The 21,417-nt window shown below is 25.2% G+C and overlaps 3 protein-coding genes across 7 annotated transcripts in view; 1 reads left to right on the forward strand and 2 right to left on the reverse strand.

Annotated features, from left to right (window-relative positions):
• The window catches only part of LOC113549968 (phytoene desaturase-like), a 36,015-nt gene that overhangs the window by 3,443 nt on the left and 11,155 nt on the right, over nucleotides 1-21,417 (forward strand). Inside the window, exon 2 of one of the 3 annotated variants that reach the window (XM_026951519.1) lies at nucleotides 12,476-12,610. The exons of 1 other annotated variant lie outside the window; for it this stretch is intronic. The gene's annotated coding sequence lies outside the window, so the exon portion shown is untranslated. The remainder of the gene's footprint in view (nucleotides 1-12,475; nucleotides 12,611-21,417) is intronic. One more of the 3 variants, XM_026951520.1, reaches the window with a different exon arrangement.
• Nucleotides 4,675-8,113, reverse strand: LOC113549966 (bifunctional lycopene cyclase/phytoene synthase-like). Of its 2 annotated transcripts, XM_026951513.1 has the most exons (4): nucleotides 7,976-8,113; nucleotides 5,975-6,899; nucleotides 5,267-5,751; nucleotides 4,798-5,199 (listed from the first exon to the last, which is right to left on the reverse strand). In XM_026951513.1, exons 2-4 carry the CDS (start codon nucleotides 6,882-6,884, stop codon nucleotides 4,798-4,800), a joined length of 1,797 nt encoding a protein of 598 aa, XP_026807314.1. In that variant the 5' UTR covers nucleotides 6,885-6,899; nucleotides 7,976-8,113. The 2 variants fall into 2 exon arrangements, with proteins under 2 accessions (XP_026807315.1, XP_026807314.1); XM_026951514.1 differs by lacking the exon at nucleotides 7,976-8,113 and having other exon boundaries at nucleotides 4,675-5,199; nucleotides 5,975-6,884.
• Nucleotides 14,380-20,591, reverse strand: LOC113549967 (bifunctional lycopene cyclase/phytoene synthase-like). Of its 2 annotated transcripts, XM_026951517.1 has the most exons (4): nucleotides 20,491-20,591; nucleotides 17,918-18,806; nucleotides 16,679-17,163; nucleotides 14,463-14,864 (listed from the first exon to the last, which is right to left on the reverse strand). In XM_026951517.1, exons 2-4 carry the CDS (start codon nucleotides 18,786-18,788, stop codon nucleotides 14,463-14,465), a joined length of 1,758 nt encoding a protein of 585 aa, XP_026807318.1. In that variant the 5' UTR covers nucleotides 18,789-18,806; nucleotides 20,491-20,591. The 2 variants fall into 2 exon arrangements, with proteins under 2 accessions (XP_026807319.1, XP_026807318.1); XM_026951518.1 differs by lacking the exon at nucleotides 20,491-20,591 and having other exon boundaries at nucleotides 14,380-14,864; nucleotides 17,918-18,788.

Genomic DNA, 21,417 nt, shown 5'->3' on the forward strand with positions numbered 1-21,417 from the left:
GATTTCAGCTAATGTTTCCGGAAGGTTGTAACTTGTTCTGATGTTATGATAAATTCGGCATTCAAATTTTTATTTTAATATGGACTTAAAATGATAATAGACAAAAGATTATAGTCATGGCGTTGAAACACAGAAGACAAAATTATTTAATAGTGGATGCGAACATTCAAAAATCTAACATAAAGTACCTAGTAAGATTATTATTACAATATAAAAACATGAAAATTAGATATTTTAAAACAATTTTTATTTTTCAGACATACTTTTTATTTTATAATATAATTATAATCTTATGAGTTTTCATTGTTTTCAACTGACAATACTAGTAAATTGTAACTGAGTATAGGTAAGCAAGTACGCACTAAAATGGATATGTTAAATTTTAACTCATCATTGTATACGATGATAAACGATGTGAACGAAGACGGTTTTATTTTTTTAGTAACCAAGGTTACCAAATAATTATCTTAAGAATAGTATTATATTTTAACAATTGTTCGTATTATTTACTCCAATTATTTTAAAAAGTACTGAGAATTCTTAATTTCAATCTCCTAAAAATAATCTAGTATGTTATTTTAAATTTTCAACAAAGTTGATAATTAGAATATGTTTTAAAGGAAAAGCGTTTTCAGACACACGAAAAAAAAAATTTAAAAAAACACATCATAAAATTTATACATTCATTCTTCCGTTTCAGAACATAAAACTGAACAAGTTAATTTAATAAAATATAAAAAATAAACGTATTCATGAATTTATTTGCATTAAAAACATTTTATAGCAAGTATTTCAAGGTTTTATAAAAATGACATTAAATCTAGTAACAAAGTAGTGGATAGAATCTAAGTAAAAAAATCACAATTATGGACTTGCATCGAATTATACAGAGTGTCTCGTGAGACCCATTGTGATATACCCTAAAATAATGGAAGTATTATAATTCTGTTCAATATTTTCAATGTTTGGTGTTAATTCGTATGCGACAAGTCGTAGATCTTGATAAAATAGACAACATTTTTGTTGTTGCAACGGCGACTAGAAAAAAAAACAGTAAAAACTATATATTATTATATTATGCCAGTGACCTCTAAAATATTGCGTGACTGTTGTCATTGTGTATTCGAGTGAAAATGTATTTTTACGTGCAATTTTATTTTATTTTAATATTATTTTAATTAAACATAACATATTATATATACGTATATTTTCATGTATACATACTTCACATGGTATGCACAACTTTAAAAAAAAAAAATAGTTCATATTTTACTTAAAATTGTTTGTTATAACTTATAACTATGTGTTAGAAGTACAATAAGTATATCTAGTTAAGTAAAAATAACCACGTAATGACCGTGGTATGCGTGTATGCATCATACAATTTCGTTATGTAATCATAAAATGTGTTTTAACGATAAATAAGATTGTTTGTATAGCGAAACATTAATGTTAACATATTTTGTTTACTTGGCAGGAAATTTAAACCAATTTAAATAAATAATACGTTTATTTATTTCCATATTTAGGTAAATAAATAAATGTATTATTTTATTAATTTTATTTCACAATAACACATACATACATTATTATTATTTTATACATTTTATTTATTTCCGTTAATAAATAAATATATAATTTAATTCTATTTCACAATAGATAATATGTTTACTTAACATAAATTAATGATTTTATGCATTTCATAAACTTGCGATTTTAGTTATTACCATCACCACATAAACGGCCGAATAATTAAAGCTAATATACATCAACAATTAAAAGTGTGGACATTAAATGTATGTGCATGTAGGACAATATTACTGGTTAAAGAAACTAAAAAATGTAGTGTGTAGTGTACAAATTAAAGTGAACCCAATGCAAAAGATCAGTTATCTGAAATTTATAATAAATATAATATTATAGTTTATAGAATAATTTATAAGTTGAATAAATTGGTTAATAGGTTTTTGTTTGAATTGTATTAGGTACATTTCTAAAAATACGTTAATATTATCAACATTTAATCTTAAAAAACATTAATATTATAGATTGATACGCATGAAGTTGTGTCGTTTAGTTCATTATACCTAGCAATTAATAACTTAATAGCTTTAGATACTTTGTGAAGTCCTTTTAAATGATTATTCATAACTTCTAACGAAAAATGTATATTAATTTACAATTACAATTAATTTTACTTTGTACAATTTATTATGATTTTAGTCATAAAACTGAAAATTGCAAAATCTGTAAAAGAAAATACACATTTTAAGTACAGACAATTAGCGGGTCACTAGGGCAAATGTGATTATACTAATTAATTATATTTCTTTCATTTTATGCAAAAGTAATTTTTATATTTTACTTTTTGAATACTATAAATTTTACTTTAGTACTTTGGCTACTTATTGTTCTAGTGTTACTAATAAATCATACAAATAACAAATAATAAAATTTTATGAAAAATCTTATTGATAATTTACGATGTTATATAGGGTGTGGCAAAATATAAATACCCTCTCTAGTCTATTTATCCACCTCTATTTCTGATAACTGATCCTGTTTCTCTAGGGATTTTACCCACAATATAATCGATAATAAAGCTAGAATTACTTGGTGAGGAAAAAAATTAAATCGAGTACGGATCGCGTGTAGGATAACGCCTGCAGACTCTTGTGTACGAACATAAATTTTTACAGAAAAAGTGTGTAGGTGGTTTGTTTACACTATGGTTATAACTGAAATCACGCATAAAATAAAGTTTCCGCCCCTTAACACGAACACATACAATCCCTATACCATACTATGACCTTGATTATTTACAACACCATGCTGAAATTAGGGAGGGAGTTTCGCCAAACACTATAGGATTTTTCATATTTAATGAGGAGAATCGACAAAAATAACTATAGGAAATAATAATATCGATTCCTACATGAAATATGTGATTTAATTTTTTTCTAGTTACTATTGACAGTGATTATCACAATTGTCGGTATCATATAGGTACCTATATTATAAAAAAGTTTTACCAGAACATTATTTAATTTAAAATGTTTTAAGATATTTATATTGCTATTAGTTATTATTATTATTATTCAATCATAAATTAGGTAGATTGAATTAATTTTAACCCAAAACGGCGTTTTTGAAGTTATAGCCGTTATAGGTACTAAATATTTTATTATTCAATATCTCACTATATAAATCATATAATATTATACATTTTTATTAAATTATATAATATGTCATTACTGGCCTAGTCGAGTATAGTGTTAATCGATCCTTAGTCTAAAAAGTTAAAGATTAAAATTAATTGTCTAACTATATCCAATGAGTCCGAGAAGAGTTTATTGCAAGGCTGGGCATTAACAAGTTAATAAGTTAAATGTTAAGTTAATTTTAATTTATTAACTTAACTAGTTACATTTGGATTTCATTAACTTAACTATTAACTTACTAAATTTATTTTTTAATTAACGAATTTATTTTTCATTTTAAGAAATAAATTAAGTTAATTAATTTTTTTTTACAGTCACTATTTCAGTTAAATATTTTATCGTGAATTTATTTAGAAAACGAAACGAAAATAAATTAAATAAAACACATACTATATAGAAATACTGTATGTTGTATGAAGTATAAGTATTATAGTTTATAATTTAGTTGTGTGTTGATAAGAAATAAAGTACGCTAACGAATAAAAAAACAACTTTTTTTTAACTTTTAAAAAGTTTAAAAAAAATGTGTATTAACTTTTAACTTAACTGAGTTAACCAAAAATGCATTAACTTGCCCAGCCTTGGTTTGTTGGAATGCTTTTAGTTTGTTGTATCAACTTTGTAGAGTTAGTTTCAAGAAGGTAAATAACTCTAAATGAGTCTAAAAATGTATAATATTATATTGTAAAGAAAATAATTATTGATATTCGTAACCGTAAAAAGTTTTTGTAATATTATGTATTTTTCGAATTACAATAAAAAAAGATGCATTAATTTTCAATCAAATTGTATACAAAAAATATGCATCTGTATTATTAAATTGTTTTGACTAATCTATGAGCAATTTATATTAAAACTTATAATTATAGTGATCTTGTGTAAATTTTCAAGACCTTCGATCTTGCAGCACGAAATTTATGAAAATACATTGAAAAAAATAAAAAAAAGTCTTTTAAAACTATAAATTAAATATTTCATTAATTTTTTCTTTAGATTTTTTGATTATTTTTAATATTTTGTTGTCTCGTATCCTTAAGTACCAACCACTAAATTCAATATTTTTCCGATAAAACACACTCAAAATATTGAAATATTTTTCTGGGCCAATTTTTTTTTACATAAGGACAACTTTTTTACATTTATATACTTATCCCATCAAATCATAATAAATACACAAATGAAATAATGATAGTAAATATTAGTCTTCACCGCATGTAATATTATCTATATTTTGACTGATTTAAAAAAAATTGTTTTAACAATTTTTGTAAATGAATATATTGTAAAGAATTAGGTATTGTTCTGTAATAATGTATATTTTTAATATATATTATATCATAAATTGAAAAAAGAAAACGCATACTTAAATGTATAAACTTTATTCTATTTTTGAGTTATTAAAAACAAAGAAAATTTAAAATATACATTGAATTATTAAAAAAAATATTGCTAGGTAAAGCATAAAGTTAATATTTTACTAAACGTTGTGTATCAATCATATTACAATCATATTTCCTAATTAAACTACGTAAATTCAATAGAGTTTTGGTTCGACGATATATACTATTAAATCGACTTATATGACGTATTTCATACTTTTAATGTATAAAATCTTAAATAATATCATTAATTGATTATATTTCGTCAATTTCGCTTTGTGAGGAAATGTTGGACTTGATTGGATTGCATAATTAAGCCCACGGTAAATCTCAGTAGACGCTAGAATTGGACCACGTAGTTCTCTTGGCAAACGGTTTATAGCGTCCACCGATTCCAATTGATGTTTGTCGGCCAACTGAATCATCATCCGGGCGTATCTCTGCAACTTTTTATCTCCCATAGATCTTGGCTTCTTTTCCTGACACAAGATCCTAAGATCTTCTTTTTCGTCATCCAATAATTCAGTAGGGAAATAACATCGACCCCATGCTTCACTATCACGGACAAGATCTCGGGCAATGTTCACAAATTGTAATCCCTACAAAAAAATATTGCAAACGCACGTACAAATAATTTATTTTAAAAATTATGTTTTCAAAACTTACATTTCCTATCTGATAGGATTTTCTAATCAAATAATCGTCCTTTTCAACGAATTCGTACTTGTCAATATTGTATCTGTACATGATTATATAAACACACATTGCACCGAAACTTCCGGCCACAAGTGTGAAATATATCAACAAATCGTTTACATTTTTGTACAATGTACCAGAAAGATCCAATTGAAATCCATCAAACAATTCTTCAAATGGCTTACGAGGCAAAAGAAATGCTATTCTAGAAAATGCACGGAAAATTGCCAATTCTTCTTCTGTCAACTCAGACTCGTATTCCTTCCAATCGATGATTATTTCTTGTGGATAAGACTTAACATCAAAATCTGATTTTCTGTCAGCGAAAAGTTCGTTGATAAATTTGTAGCATAGTTTTAATTTAATTTTTTTGTTTTCAAAGTCTGATTCATCATCAACCATATTATCCGTAATACGAGTAAATCCGTATATAATTAATAAATCCAAACGAATTGCTAAATTTAAAAAAAAATTATCATTAAACAGTATTATGTAAGTTGATAATTTTATACATAAAAAAAACTCAACTTTATCATATCATATAAACAAATAATAATACAATTTAGATAACAACACTTAAGAAAAAAACATTTTAATAAATAAAAATGTTGAAAATGACTCCATTTTTTAATGTATCTAATATTAATTTAAATTCACGGATATTTGGTTTTAACTTACCGGTATGGAATAAATAATTAGAAGTGCCGAATGAATGCGACGAATCTAATAGTTTGATACAATATTTCAAGTCATCTGTTACAATAGAAGGCATTGTATATTCCGAAGTCGCGAATGCTTTAAACATCTGACCAATGAAACTTCTACTGAAACTAAACTGGTGTGGGTATATTAAAGAAAACGTTATGATCATACTGTATGCTTTGTCGTAACAATTTCCTGCCAAGACGATCATCGCGGTCGTTATAAATGTAAATAGTGCTTCTTCTAATGGTAAACCGTTGGCCACGGATACGTTTAAGCTGGTAGTTTTGTTTAGATGCCACACGTCTTCTTTCAGGGCTATCCGATTGACCAATAACAGGTATAAAGTCGGTATCGCGATCGCAAAAGACGATGGTATTAAATTTTTCACGAAATAATTGCCCGCGCCGTACCACATGACCATTATCACGGGAGATGCCCAACACATTATGCTTCCCAAGTAAAACGTTTGTTGTCCCGGGACGGCCAATCCGTAACCTATGGCCGTGGTGACGTTGAGCAGTAGGATCGGCATCCAGCGAATCGTCTGATAACTTTGTTTGTCATGGTTAAAGTTCAAGCATTGGTGTTTCCATCGAACGCAGAGGTAGGCCCACAGCGAAACGAGAACGACTTGTAGGACTACGGATATGTACTCATCGACGGGGATATTTCCTATAACGCCAGAAACTTTTTCGGGCGAATATGTCCGAGCTCCATTCAGGATAGTGTAGTTGTAACACAGTGTTGTGTAGAGTAGTGCTACGGTGCTTATGAATGCTATTTTGGTTGTTTCCATGCGACATAGAAACGGCCGGGTGATTAATGCCAATACACCGATAACTGAAAGTGTGTATTTTAAATGTATGTCCATGTAAGTCAACATTTTTGGGTATTAGAACTGAAAAAATAAAATCTTTAATATTATAGTGCTTTATATTTTCATTTTTAAGCGCAAATGAAAATAATTTATTATCCACGATTTCCAACATATTATTTATCCCAAGTTAGTATAATTATTGTTATAATTACTTTCTAAAATGTATTATAGTTTTAACAATAAATAATTATCAAAACGGCAATTTCTATTAGTGAAAATATTTTAAAATAGATAAAAAAACAACGTTTTGGTAAGTCACAAGGACTAACGATCAATAAATTATTTATATTTCTTTCATTTTATTTATAATTTATTTTTACTTTTAACTTTTCAAATATTATTGATTTTATTTTACTGTTCTTCATACTTTTGTTAGTGATGCAAATAAATTTGACAAAATAATCAATTATTAAATGTTGAATAAAAAAGCTTATGGGGAATTTTTAAGTCAAGCTGGCGTTGGTTTGTTATTCAAATAGTTTAAAAGTAATCAAAATATTTTGAGAATAGCGTTGGCTATAGTTAACAACACACGAATAGTTTCGAAAAGTTACCTACAAATAATATTTTTGAATTGCAACTTATTAAAAGTATTAAATGATCAACCTTTTTTATTCAGAAACACATATAGTTTTAATATGAAACGATAAAAACTTCAAATTTTAATAAATAGCACATAAATATTTAAAATACTTTAATAATAATATATTATACTTAAAATATTATAATATTACACATTTATTAACTGTATGTCCCTATAACTATTAATTTTTTAATATCAAAAAAATACATTGTTTTTCAAAAATTAGTTTTTTATATAATTTCCAGTTAAATCTTACTTTTATTTTAATTTTTTATGATAATTTTGAAAGGAACTGAAATTTATATTTAAACCCTTCGAAAGCACCAACTAGATGCCATTTAAAAAGTTGAAATTGAAGATTTTTTCTGCTATAAAAAGAATCTTTAGATGCCACAAAAAAAAAAAAAAAAACATCAATGTAAAACCAATGTAAAATTAGTAATAAATACTTCACTTATTGACTTCTACTATTATAAATTTAATATTACATTATGTTATATAGATGGTAACTTACTTGATACTTATATAGTTAAAAACTTTGACTGAGTGTATTTAAAATGGAAACACTTTAAATCAAATGTATTTAAAATACTTATCTGCATAATATTATAGTTAATATAAGTAATATAACTAGCGTTGACTACACGAAGACTTATTAAGTAAATGCATAGAGCGAACTAAAAAGTATTAATTTAAACAGAATTTTTTCATGGAGGGGAAGTTATCAAAATCATGATCTTAAAATTTATTTCAAAGGTGAAGGAAATTTATGTTAATGTATTAATTTACAATTTATTATAAAGTTATGGAATATATGTACTATAAAATATGAAGATCATAGGTGAATTTTACTAACATAAATTTTTATATTGACATAGTTCAAATAGGTAAATAAGAACGTACCGGATACAGATAATACCGGATATCCTATACTATTTCGTTTTAATTTTTATATTTAAACAATTTTTTTATTTCACTTACGTATGATTCCATTTAATAAATCAAGAAATTGAAAATGTAGGTCTTTAAAAACTTAATAATCGTATTTATCGAAGAAAAATATTAATCAGAGAATTTTCATCTATACAAATTCAATATTGGACAAAATGGATACCTAGTTTCTATACAAGTATTTAAAATTTATACGATCAAAGTAGTGGATCCAAATTTTGTGAGTAATTTTTACTCTACTGATACTTTTATTTAGATATCAATAAATTATAAACTAGATACTCATCTAATTATATTTTTATCTATCAAAATGTTCTAAAAACTGTAAAAATTCTATTTTTCAATAATAAAATACATGATGTCATTAAAAAAAGTAAGACAACTAAATAAAAAAAAATTATTTTTAGAAAATCTTTGGCTTAAAATTCTTTAAATTATAGTGTAAAAATAAAATTTTTTCATAAATTAATTTTTTTTTTAAGTTTACTAATAAACTTTGTGGTTAATCTATTTCTAAGTTCAATAAGTTTTTGAAATAATGAATGTTTTATGTTAAATGGATCACCCGGTACATATTATAATATCGTTAAATTCAGTAGCTGATTTATGTAATGTATCTAATGATATATAAGTACTTTATAATGCTGTAGGTTAAGTTGGACTAGTATTTAGTTTTAATAAGTACTAGGTACGTGGTACTCATATATAACGAATTGGCAGACTTAATGCAACGTTATAGTGTGTGGTCTAATAAATCATCATTTATAGGTATTATAATTAATAATTTAACATTGCTTGAACATATCTTAAATAAACAAACGATTGAATAAAAATTAATAATAAATCATTTATTTCTTTATTTGGAATTTTTTTCCCCTAATAAAAATGATAACCACCTGTTTAAACTACTGAGCTATTTATGACGGTTAATTTGACAACTAATTTTGCGAAAAACTTAAACCTATAACGATGTTTTATAGGTGCGTTTCAAATTATTTCCTATTTACTATATTGTTTTTAATTACATACATTTAAGACGTCTATAACCTTAATAATCTCGCTTTATTAGGTTACTTTTTTTTCACGTTTTTTTCATTTAATCTAAATTTGTAAAAAACGATATTTTTATAAAATATTATATTTTAGATTCTAAACAGATTGTATTGATTCTACAATTATGTGTTTAAGTGTGTGTGTGTGTGTGTGTGTTATGAATACATGATGAGTTATCGATAAAATTAAACTTTGAGGATGGTTTCTGGTAGCTAATTAAATCTAGTTGTTACTTAATTTTATAATCGTGTAAAACAAAATAAAATTTCCACAAAATGATTATATTATCATTTTCTATTTACAATCAAATTGTTGATTCTTACTAGTTGTTTTTTCTATAGATATCGGCTTAAAATTATTCGCTGGGTGGAAATACTTAAAAATTTGACACTTATCTTTTAATAAGATAATTGTTAATTTAACAACTAAAAAATATCTAAAGTAAATAGTAAAAATATTTTTTTATAAACGTTTAAAATTAGGATCATACAAAATTCATAAAAATCGCAAAAAATGGTTAATACATTATTGAAATTAAAATTAATTAATACTTAATTTTTCAATTAGAAGTTCATACAACTTTTTGTAAAAACATAAAAAAATAAGGGATAAAGTATTGGTTAAACAGCTCTGCTATACTGTATAATAGCCAATAGGTATTGTTTCTGCTCGTAATTTAGTAAGTCACCATAGTGTTGTGATAATGTGATGTGCTAAATTTGAAATTAGTGATAAATCATTGTAGACAAGAACGATTCTGAGTGAAGACGGTCTATCAGAAATTCTGACTCAGAATATACGTATCATATTTTATGATATATTACTATTACTATTAAAGTAATTTATCTTATACTAGTAATGAGAGAAATAGAAACCGTAGGTTAATTATCGATTAATTTTTTACTGAAAACATTATAATTGAAAATATAGATTTGTGTATACAATTAAAAATATGCGTTACTATAATATATATTTTAACTACACAAGAATAATATTTTTAAATTATAAAACAAGACAAAATCTTTATTCTTTATTTAAATCTCTAATGTTGTTCAAATTTCTTTTGTCCTTAAAAAAACTCTGTTGATATATTCATTAATCATACTTAGTTAATCCTATTGTATAATAACATTAAGCAAAAAAAAAAAAAATGCATAGTTAAATATTATAAATATAAATTTATTTTTTTGATAAATAATAACAAAGATATAATAAAATAAACAATATAAGAAAAAGTTTGATTTAATCATGATGCATTTAAAAATACTCGTATCGACTAAATATACTATTTCTTTATGGCCCAGGAATATACTCACAGATTACAGTAAACTACTTATATATTTTAAAACCAGCTTAAACTACATATTGCGTACTTTTAATATATAATGTCTTAAATAATATCATTAACTTATTATATGTTGTTAATTTTGCTTTGTAAGGAAATTTTGAACTTGATTGGATTGCATCAATAATCCGATAACGATAAACTTCAGTAGACGCTAAAATTGTACGTTGTATTTCTTGAGGTAAACGATTTATAGTTCCCACTGATTCAAGATGGTGTTTGTCGGCCAATTGTATCATCATTTTTGCGTATCTTCGCAACTTTGTTTCTCCCTTGGAGCTGGGTTTCTTTTCCTCGCAAAATACACACTGACATCTTCATTTTCAACATCCATGAATGCGGTAGGAAAATAGCATCGACTCCATGATTCACTGTCATAGACAATATCCTTGGCCATGTTGACCAACTATAGTTCCTATAAAAAATTGCAAACGTACATATATAATACAATAATTTTGAAAAACTTGGTCAAGTAAAACTAACATTTCCTATCTGATAGGACTTTTTAAGTAAATAATCGTCCTTTCCTACAAATTCATACTTGTCAATATTGTATCTGTACATAATTATTTAAATACACATTGCGCCAAAACTGCCCACTACAAAGTTAAGATATATCATTAAATCATTTTCGTCTTAGAACAATGTACCCGAGAGATCTAATTGGAAACCTGTAATTATCACTTCAAATGGTTTACGAGGCAAAAGAAATGCTATTCTTGAGAATGCACGTAAAATTGATAGTTCTTCTTGTGTTAACTTTTATTTGTATTCCTTCCAATCGATGATTATTTAAACATTATGAACATTTATATATTATTTTTTTAATATTGGTCCTTCATTGATAAACAATATAACATAGTTTATACAATATGATTGTGTAAATCAGTAATAATATTGATAATAGAACATATTTCATTAATATTTTATCGATAAATTATTTTTTTTAACTAAAAATACTATAAAGTATAAAAGTTTAAGCCGTTATCATCTAATATTATATAATATTTAGTATAACTCAAACGTACATAGTTTAAAGTGATTTTACAAATATAATTCAACATTAATCATTACAGATAATCGTACTATAAAATGAGAACTGAAACGGTATTTAGTAGGTAAAGTATAGTTTGTAACTTTTTGTGTTATTATAATTATGAGTATGTTGTATAAACAATATACGAATATAAAATAGTCGAAACCACATATTAAGATTCTGAGAAATACAAAAAATACATTGATTTTATTATTATAATATTAAGTGATTGTGTGTGTGTGTTTACCTACATCAAACGAAACATTTCGAAGTATAAATAATTTTCTACATTGAGGTTGGTTACTGATTTTTAGAAGCAATTTTGAAGATAAAGCTTGAAATGAAAAAAAAAACAACCAACAAAAAATAAATAACGAAACTTACGTATTATTATGAAAATAATTCAAATTTAATCTATCTTTGATTCATTTTATCTACCTATTATCAAAGCAATATACGAATCTAGGCCAATCAACAGTGAACTATAATTTAAAAATTATATTTTATTTTTTAAAGTTTAATAAATAGTAGAAACTTCATACTATTTTTTAATATTATGCTATTTATTTATTTATTATTAATCTTGAATGAAAATATTTTCTATTATTTACTTTAAATTTTGTTTTCAGATCCACTTAAATTTGTTGCGTTCAAAACGTTGAGAAAAACACCATAGATTATTTCGAGTTTATAACATCAGTGTTTCATAAAATAAAGTAAATTTTATTCAGAGTAATAAAATTTTGATTTTATTTTATATTAAGGTAAATTTAATTGTATCATATATTTTAAACCACGATATATTATAATATAGTAATAATAGTATTACTTTAATATGTACCGTGTTTTAAACCATATTTTAAACCATATGTTTAATAAAATAAAACCAATTTAGTTGTTTAAATAACTTAACTAGATTTACAAAAATTATTATATTATACCATAATTCAGCCTAAATTTTACCAAAATTTTATTATATTTACAGATTTCCGTCAATAGGTAACTAAGTTTTTAGGGAATCATTGCATGTTAAAGAAAAATAATATGTTTTATAATAGCGATATAATATGACGTCATATAATTTTTAAGATGATAACTATTTAAGTTCGTATAGTTTATCAATATACAAAAAAATAACTATCAATTTTTAATTTTGTAAATATCTATGTAATTATTCGAATAATTTTAAAAGTTTCTCTAACATTTATACATTAAAATACATTTATCTTAACGTTTAAAAATGTAACGAATTCGCAGAAAAAGATCAAATAATTTACAATATACTTATGTATTTTTATTCATTATTGGTACATATAGCACAATATTCCTTATCAATATAATATTAAAATCGTACATATTCATTGAAAATATATTATTGTCAAGTATTTAGTGATTATTATTGTTTGATTAAAAATACTTCGAAAACTTGATTTTTGATTTATTTGTTAATAAGCGACACACTTTGTTTTAATGGAAAACGTAATTTATAAACATTTTGTAAGTTATGAATATTATTAATACCTATTACCTATAGATAATGCTATAATGCTTTATCGTATCTAACTATTTTGAATAATTTGATCTTATTACATTAACCTACATTGTACTTATAAATTGTATTACATAATAATAGAATTATATTTAAATTTAAATTACGTAACTAAATTATTATTTCCTATAGTTTTATTTTTATTAGAAGTTGATAGCAATAAATCATAAAAACATACTATAGAATCATTTTTAATGACTTTCAAGTACTTTATACTTACACAAGTTTTATTCGTTGTTTAAATATTTACAAGTTTTTTTAAGCTTTTTTAGTTTAAGACTTTGGTCAAACTGGTTTAGGTTGTGTGATAACGGACAATAGTTTTGATTAAATAATATTAATTTATTAATAACATTTTAAATCAAACTATCCGTATAACTAGCATAATAATATAGTACGTATGTATACAATGCCACGAATACAATGATCCATTATACTTATATTATCGTATCCACATTGTTTTGCGTAACCATTACTATATAATTTATTGTTTATACATCATTAATAATTTACATTATGCAATGTACCATTGGAATAACTTATTATATGTATTTTTATATACTTCATAAAATCCATTATATACTCGGCTACATTAAAATGTTTAATAGAAGAAATCAGTTGAAGAAACTTAACATGTATTTTCTTATTGTTTGTTGATAAAAGGAGCTTAAAGTATATGTATCTTATATTGTTACAACTGTAGAGAATATAACATCACTCATTGTATATAATATATAGTATAGATTGAAAATATTCAATAAACATTATTTTTTTTTAAAAATAAAAAGAAAGAGAGAGAATATTACATTATAATAACGTTCGTTATATTTTAACCATAAATAAATATTTTACAATAATTGTTATAAACAGTTAAAATTAAAACAATGAATCAAAAAATTCACAAATGTATAATAAACACATTTTTTTATATAACTGATGTTTTACATTTATTGTAATTTAAAATTAAAATAAATAATTACCTACACTACTAAATTGCTAATTTATAGTCTAACTATGGATTTCATTCAAAAACGTATAATTGAACTATAAGTATTTTATAATTATATTTAAAAAATGTATTGGATGCTTTTAATGTAAAGGGTATTGAGTACTATTAATAATTTATTCCAATTTGATAATGATGCTCTGGTTGGGTAAATTGGACATGACTGGATTATTTTAATTAGTCCTCGGTACACTTCAGTAGATGCTAGAACTGATCCTATTAAATCTTGTGGCAAACATTTGATAGCGCCTACTGATTCGAATTGTTGTTTGTTAGCCAACTGTATCATTTTTGAAGAGTATTTCTTTAATTTCTTGTTTCCCAAAGACCTGGGATTTTTTTCTTGACATAGGATCCTTAAATCTTCTTTTTCATCATCCATGTATTCAGCTGGAAAGTAACACCGACCGAGTGATTCGCTGTCAGTTACGAGGTCCCGAGCAATATTCACGAGTTGTAAACCCTTAAAAACAAATTATAAATGTATTATTAAATTGAGTAAATCCCAATCACTAGTAGAAGCAAAAGATAAATTTATTTTTGGTTATAACCTATTATTAATTGTTTTTAAATGTTTTTAAATGTAAATATTACTCCGTTCTAACACATAAATAAAACATTTTTATGTAATAATTGTTCAAATAACTATCAACCTACTATACGAATAATAAATATTGACTACATAAGTATAAATAACATAACGCTTTAAAAAACATAATATAAAATCAATAATAAATCTTAATATGACAAGTAAAAATAAATATAATCGATAAAAATAAACTGATATAGTGGGGAATATCCAATATACTGCAGAAATTACAGGTGGCTATCAAAACCGTATTAGTTTCCTAGGGTTAGTGATTTGTGTGCGTCAGATGAGCGAGATTTAAACCCAATACAGGCGGCGTTCAAATTGCATGTTAAAAAAAGATCAATGTTTTAGTGAATTGCAAGTGCGCATTTTTAGGTGTACAAGTTCGAATTACGCGGGTAAAAGTTTGAACAAACGATCGGTTTTTGCTGTCCTGCACTATGTCTTATAGTAAATATAAATAGTTAATTCTATATGCTTAGTTGTAATTATGAATTTCATTAATGAGAATAGTAGATTAGCGAATAATGGTTACTGATTAGATATTATTTAGGATTATAATTTGATAAATATGCATAACTATCTATATAAAATAATAATAATAGAAAACATCCAGATTGACGATATAATATGATAAATAAAAATTGATTTTATTTTAGTTTGAACTTTTTATGTTTTATTTGAATACTTTTTTACAAATTGCACCGCAATATTAAATATATTATAGTAATACACGATTATTTTTATACTTATTTTGTATTTTATTAATTTGACATTTTTTTTGTATTTATAAATCTGATCATTTTTACTGAATATCAAACATAATGTTCGTATTTTGCATAAATCATTAGTTCTGTTGCTACAAACCACACACGAATTTGGATCAGTTATCGGAAAATGATATTCACACGCAATTTAAAAATATCGACGCTACTAAATACTTATACTGATTTAATCAAGTAATCGTAAAATATTTTATACAATAGTTTCAATATTTTTTACATAATAAATAATCTTTAGCTGAATTAATTAATTCAAATAGGCTTGTATGTGCATTATTGAACCATTTATAAGTATGGTTCACCGAAAAATAATTGTGCATCCATGTATTACAAATTTATGTTAGACAAAATTATATATTACACAGTCTTTACTCGACAGCGGTACTCTCAAAAATGCAAAGACAGTCCAAACTCAAGAAAAATGAAAAAATATTCAATATTTGAATGAAAAAAATATATTAATGATTAAAAATATTAATAGTATTTGAAGTTGATAACGTGATAAATATCAGTGGCTAAATAGTCGGAGGCGGACAAATAACTCAAACGCGAAGAAACGGACGGCTTCCGCTAATATTAAGCTTACATTTTTATAATACAAATTTCACACAATTGGTGTTTGAATTAACAATATAATATTTAAAAATAATTACAGCAAACACGCGTATAAGAAATAGCTTAGAGAAATTAATAGCCCCCCACATTTCATAAGAAAATAAAATTGAAAATTTCGTCACAAAAAAAAAAAATTCAATCTAGATAAGATAATAAGATATATATTTTTAGATATACCATAGATTATCTTGATAATGAACAACACGATAAATAAAATATTTACACACAAGTATACTACTAATAATAAATAAAAATATTAATAAATACCTATTCACGAACAATACTTACTTGCCCTATTTTGTATGCATATTTAGTCAAATAATCAGCTTTGTCGACGAGATCATTGATGTCATTACCATATCTGTACATCATTACATAAAGGCATAATGCACCAATGCTTCCGGCTACATAGGTAGTGTATAACATTAAATCGTTTTCGTTTCGAACCAACCTAAACTCAAGATCCCATTGGTAACCCGCGAATAACTCTTCGAATGGCTTACGAGGAAGAAAAAATGCAATTCTAGACACTGCGCGATAAGATGATAATTCAACATCAGTGAATACGGATTCGTATTTTTTCCAATCAATGTTTACTTCTTGTGGTGTTCTTTTAACGTCATAATCTGATTTCCTGTCAGCAAAAACTTCACTGATAAATTGTTTGGATAGCTCTAATTTGAGTTTTTTCTTTTTCTCGTCCGTTCTGTTATCAAACATTTCGTCAGTTACACGACAAAATGCGTACAGAATTATTAAATCTAGTCGTATACCTAAATTAAAAGATATTCATAATTATACAACATACACATATTGATAATAATTTAAATATAATAATAATACTATCAAAACTTTTTTTTTTTTTGTAAACGCGTAACTGATGCTTTAATTATAGGAATAGCTAAATGGAAAATATATGCACACAATATTAAATAACTCACATAGGTATACATTTTGAATTAGGGTAAATGATAATAATAAATTCATACAAACATTTTGTAGTTTTTTTAAATTTCATTCGAAAATAAGTTGTTTAAGTATTATTATGAGTATTATTTGTTAACATTTAAACCTCGGAGTACATTAAATATATATATATTTTTAATTCGATTATTATACATACTAAAGGTATACAAATAATATTCAAAAACAAGTTGTTTAGGTATTATTATGATTATTATATACTCGTATCAAAATCTAAACCTTGGAATACATTGACTATATATTTTATATGATTTGTTTATTATACCTACGAGCTAAAAATATACATATTTTATTTAATCTAAATGAGTAATTTAAAAACGCGAGTGTGTAAATGTTATTATATTATATCATTTAAATAAATTATTTTATTATAAATAGATATACCTAAAACAGTGGACGCCGCTTATAAGACTCACTTTGGGTCTTGGAACCACCACAAAGTGAGTCTTATTATAACCGAATGAATCTTATAGGCAAAGTGGGAAAAAAATGTATTACATACACTTACTAAATTTATTTTATTCTTAACGACGATCGACTTACCAGCATGGAATAAATAATTGGAAGTACCAAACGCATTCGAAGTATTTAAGACCTTAATGCTTGTCTTAATATCATGTGTCACGGCAGAAGGAGTAGAATATTCCGAGTTCGCAAATGCTCTTAACATCTGTCGAACGAATCTCCAACTAACACTGAACTGGTGAGGGAAATCCAACGAATACGTGACTATCATACCGTACGCTTTGTCGTAACACGATCCGGCCAAGACGACCATCAGATTAGTGACAAAGAAAAACAACAGTTCTTCTAGCGCCAACACGCCCGAGTCGTCGTTTTTAACGGTCATCCAATGAATCCAGCACATGTACAACGTAGGGCCCGCGATCGCAATCGACGACGGTATAATCTTTTTCACGAAAAAATTGCCTGCTCCGTACCACATGATCATGATTGCTGGGGACGCCCAAAACAGTATGCATCCCAAGTAAAACTTATCTTGTGCCGACACGACCATCGTGTAGCCGGCCGCCGTGACGGTGCTCAACAGTGATATAGGTAACCAACGAATCAATTGGTAGCTACGTTTGTCATAGTTGAAGTTCAAGCACGGAGTCGACCACAGGACGAACATCGTAGCCCACAACAAAGTGAGAACGGTTTGCACGACCACAAGTATATACTCCTCGATGGGTACATTTCCAATGACGGCTAAAACCGACTCTGGCGAATACGTCTTAACCCCATTGTATACATAATAGTTGTACAGTGGTACTGAATAGAGAACAGCTGCGGCAGTAATACATCCAATTTTGAAAATTTCCAATCGATTGATAAATGGCCGAGTTATTAACGTTAAGACACCAATGACTGGTATAGTGTACGATAGATGGATGCCTAGATAGGTTAGCATGTCGATGGTTTACGAATACTGAAAAATCGTGAAATTATAATAAATTAAATGTAATTAGTTACTTGACAATCGTAATAAAAAAAAAATTATAAATTATTTACAGCTAATATATGTGCATTTGTTGTAGGTACTTATATACATTTTAGAATAAAAATCGAATCGATTAATATCAATATTCAATAATATATGATAAAATATTTTTAAAAATTAAACACAATCAATTAAAATTACAATTTAATAACTGTATCGATATAGAAATAATAGCTGTTGATATTTTAATAATTATCGATAAAAATGCTCTTATTAACACAATTATTCGTATAGGTACTAAATATACTTACGATATATCTAATGTAATAAAAATATAAAATAAAACGAGTGTAAGTGATTTTTAAGTAAAATTCATTTTAAAACAATTAAGATAGATAAGTGGTTACACTTAACCAAATGTGTAAAATGATTTCCAATTTTATATATATTTTTATGTAGGGGATGATACTTTAATATGTATGCATTATTTTTTTTAAATATTAAAGTCAAAATAATTATTGGTTTATAGTTTTAGATAGAATTAGCTAATTTGTTTGGTAAATTCGTCGTAACTTCTATATTGATAAAAATCTAATAGGTAACATTTTCTTTTTAATAATCAGTAGGTACCTTTAAAGAATTTGTTACGTTCGCATTAAAAAAAGATAATGGTGCTAAATGTATTGAAAGTACCTATACATTATAATAATTATAAATTTGAATGTAGTGGTTATTACCAAATTTGAAAAAACTCAGAGCAATACGCAGATTATTAAAATATTATTATTGTATATAAATATTTTTATAAAATAGTATTTTAAAAAAATGTAACAAACAAAATATTTTCTAGTTCATCAAAAGTTAATAAAAAAAAATTAATATCTGTATAAAGAAAATATTCTTAATCCAAATCGTAATTTAATATTTCCATCAATAAGTTTAATACTGATTACACTTAATAAAACAACTACATAAACCAGTATAATTTAATTTATTTAAAAATATATATTGTATTGTTCCAACGTTTAATTTTCTCAGACACTTTTAGTATTACCAATTGTTTAATGAAAAAATTAGGGGAATTTAATTATGCTTGGTGAATAACCCTGTAAATAGCGACTACAAGAATTATGATTGCAATAATAATTGCTTATTGTTATAAATAATAGAGAATTATTTACATTTTTTAACTGGGATGTTTCACAATATTTTTGATCTGTAAATTATATTATTACTATAAATACATGAAACAATGTAGCCGATATGGTTAGTTTTATACAGTAATTTACGTTTTAACATTTTTAATGACACTGTAAATTTTTTTTTAATTTTCAAATTTGAATTTATTAATTAATATTTCAAGTCAAGAAAATGTAGAGCGAATAAAAATGTTTTGTTTATGAATATTACTTTATTTTTAAAAATTGTATAAATAATAATGTTTGAAGATATCAGAATAATTCAAAACATACCTACGTATAAATTTTGTGTATAAAAATACAAGTCCTTAGTCTGTAAATGTGAGAAGGAAAATATTATATAAGATGTAACTATAATTGAGAACGCAATTCGGATATATTGTGGAAACCCCACACTATATCACTATAGTTGACAAATAATTTAGTAACATAATTATATCATCTTATAAAATTATAAAAATTGTTAAACTTACGTGTTGGGTATACTATGTATTTTGACAAAAATTAAAACTATTGAATTTGATGAATTTTGTTAACAACGAGCAGAGATAAACTAAACTTTGTCTAGTTTACATACTCAATTATATAAAAAAAAAATTAACCATTAGATCGATAGTAATATTTAATGTAGTTATTAAGATAATAAGTACTTAATTTCTAAATTAACCTTTTATACCTATGTAAAAACATTACATCTATTATAGACTTTGGCGTGTGTCCCTATATAATTGTATATTTACACATTTTAATACATTGTAATTCTGTACGTAAAAAGTACATATTTTGCATGTTAGTTATATTTTGAGAATAAAGTTGAATCTAAGAACCCCCGACACGTCATGTCTGTCGGTGATCATTGACCATATTATCCTGACCAATACATAGACGACATTTTTTTTTTTGCGTTTTACTGAAAAAATCACGTTATATTGATAACTAAGAAGTTCTCATATTAAAAAAATGCAATAACTACAATTTTTAAAGACGTGGTCTATTAAATAATAACTATATTGGTAATTGAGATTTTCCCATATTTTAATTAATTATATTCCATACAACACTTATATATGTACGCAATAAAAACAATTTATTCTGCCTATTTAAATTTATATTTTATATATCTTGAATTTTGGATTTGATCCCAATTAAAGCTTCTTGAATATAGCTTGAATAAATTGTTTCTATTATACACATATCAAAAATAACTGGATATTTTATCAACTAGATACTTTAGAACAGTTTTAACTTTTCGATAACACATTAATAAGCATTATAAAATAAATAAGTAAGTAAGTCATACACAATAATAAGTTTGTAATATTTCCATTTAAATAAGTCAAAGGAAGTATTTGATTAATTTAATGCATAAAATATCAATAAAAATGGTATTCGTATATAAA

Source organism: Rhopalosiphum maidis, chromosome 1, assembly GCF_003676215.2.
Source record: "Rhopalosiphum maidis isolate BTI-1 chromosome 1, ASM367621v3, whole genome shotgun sequence".
In the NCBI taxonomy this organism is placed as follows: domain Eukaryota; kingdom Metazoa; phylum Arthropoda; class Insecta; order Hemiptera; family Aphididae; genus Rhopalosiphum; species Rhopalosiphum maidis.

Coding starts and splice junctions, on each gene's coding strand:
- LOC113549966 (XM_026951514.1), bottom strand. CDS start 6,884: ATGTTGACTTACATGGACATACATTTAAAATACACACTTTCAGTTATC. Junction 5,752..5,974: donor TAATTATTTATTCCATACCG/GTAAGTTAAAAC, acceptor TTTTAAATTTAG/CAATTCGTTTGGATTTATTA. Junction 5,200..5,266: donor AATCCTATCAGATAGGAAAT/GTAAGTTTTGAA, acceptor ATTTTTTTGTAG/GGATTACAATTTGTGAACAT.
- LOC113549967 (XM_026951518.1), bottom strand. CDS start 18,788: ATGCTAACCTATCTAGGCATCCATCTATCGTACACTATACCAGTCATT. Junction 17,164..17,917: donor CAATTATTTATTCCATGCTG/GTAAGTCGATCG, acceptor CTTTTAATTTAG/GTATACGACTAGATTTAATA. Junction 14,865..16,678: donor ATGCATACAAAATAGGGCAA/GTAAGTATTGTT, acceptor TTTGTTTTTAAG/GGTTTACAACTCGTGAATAT.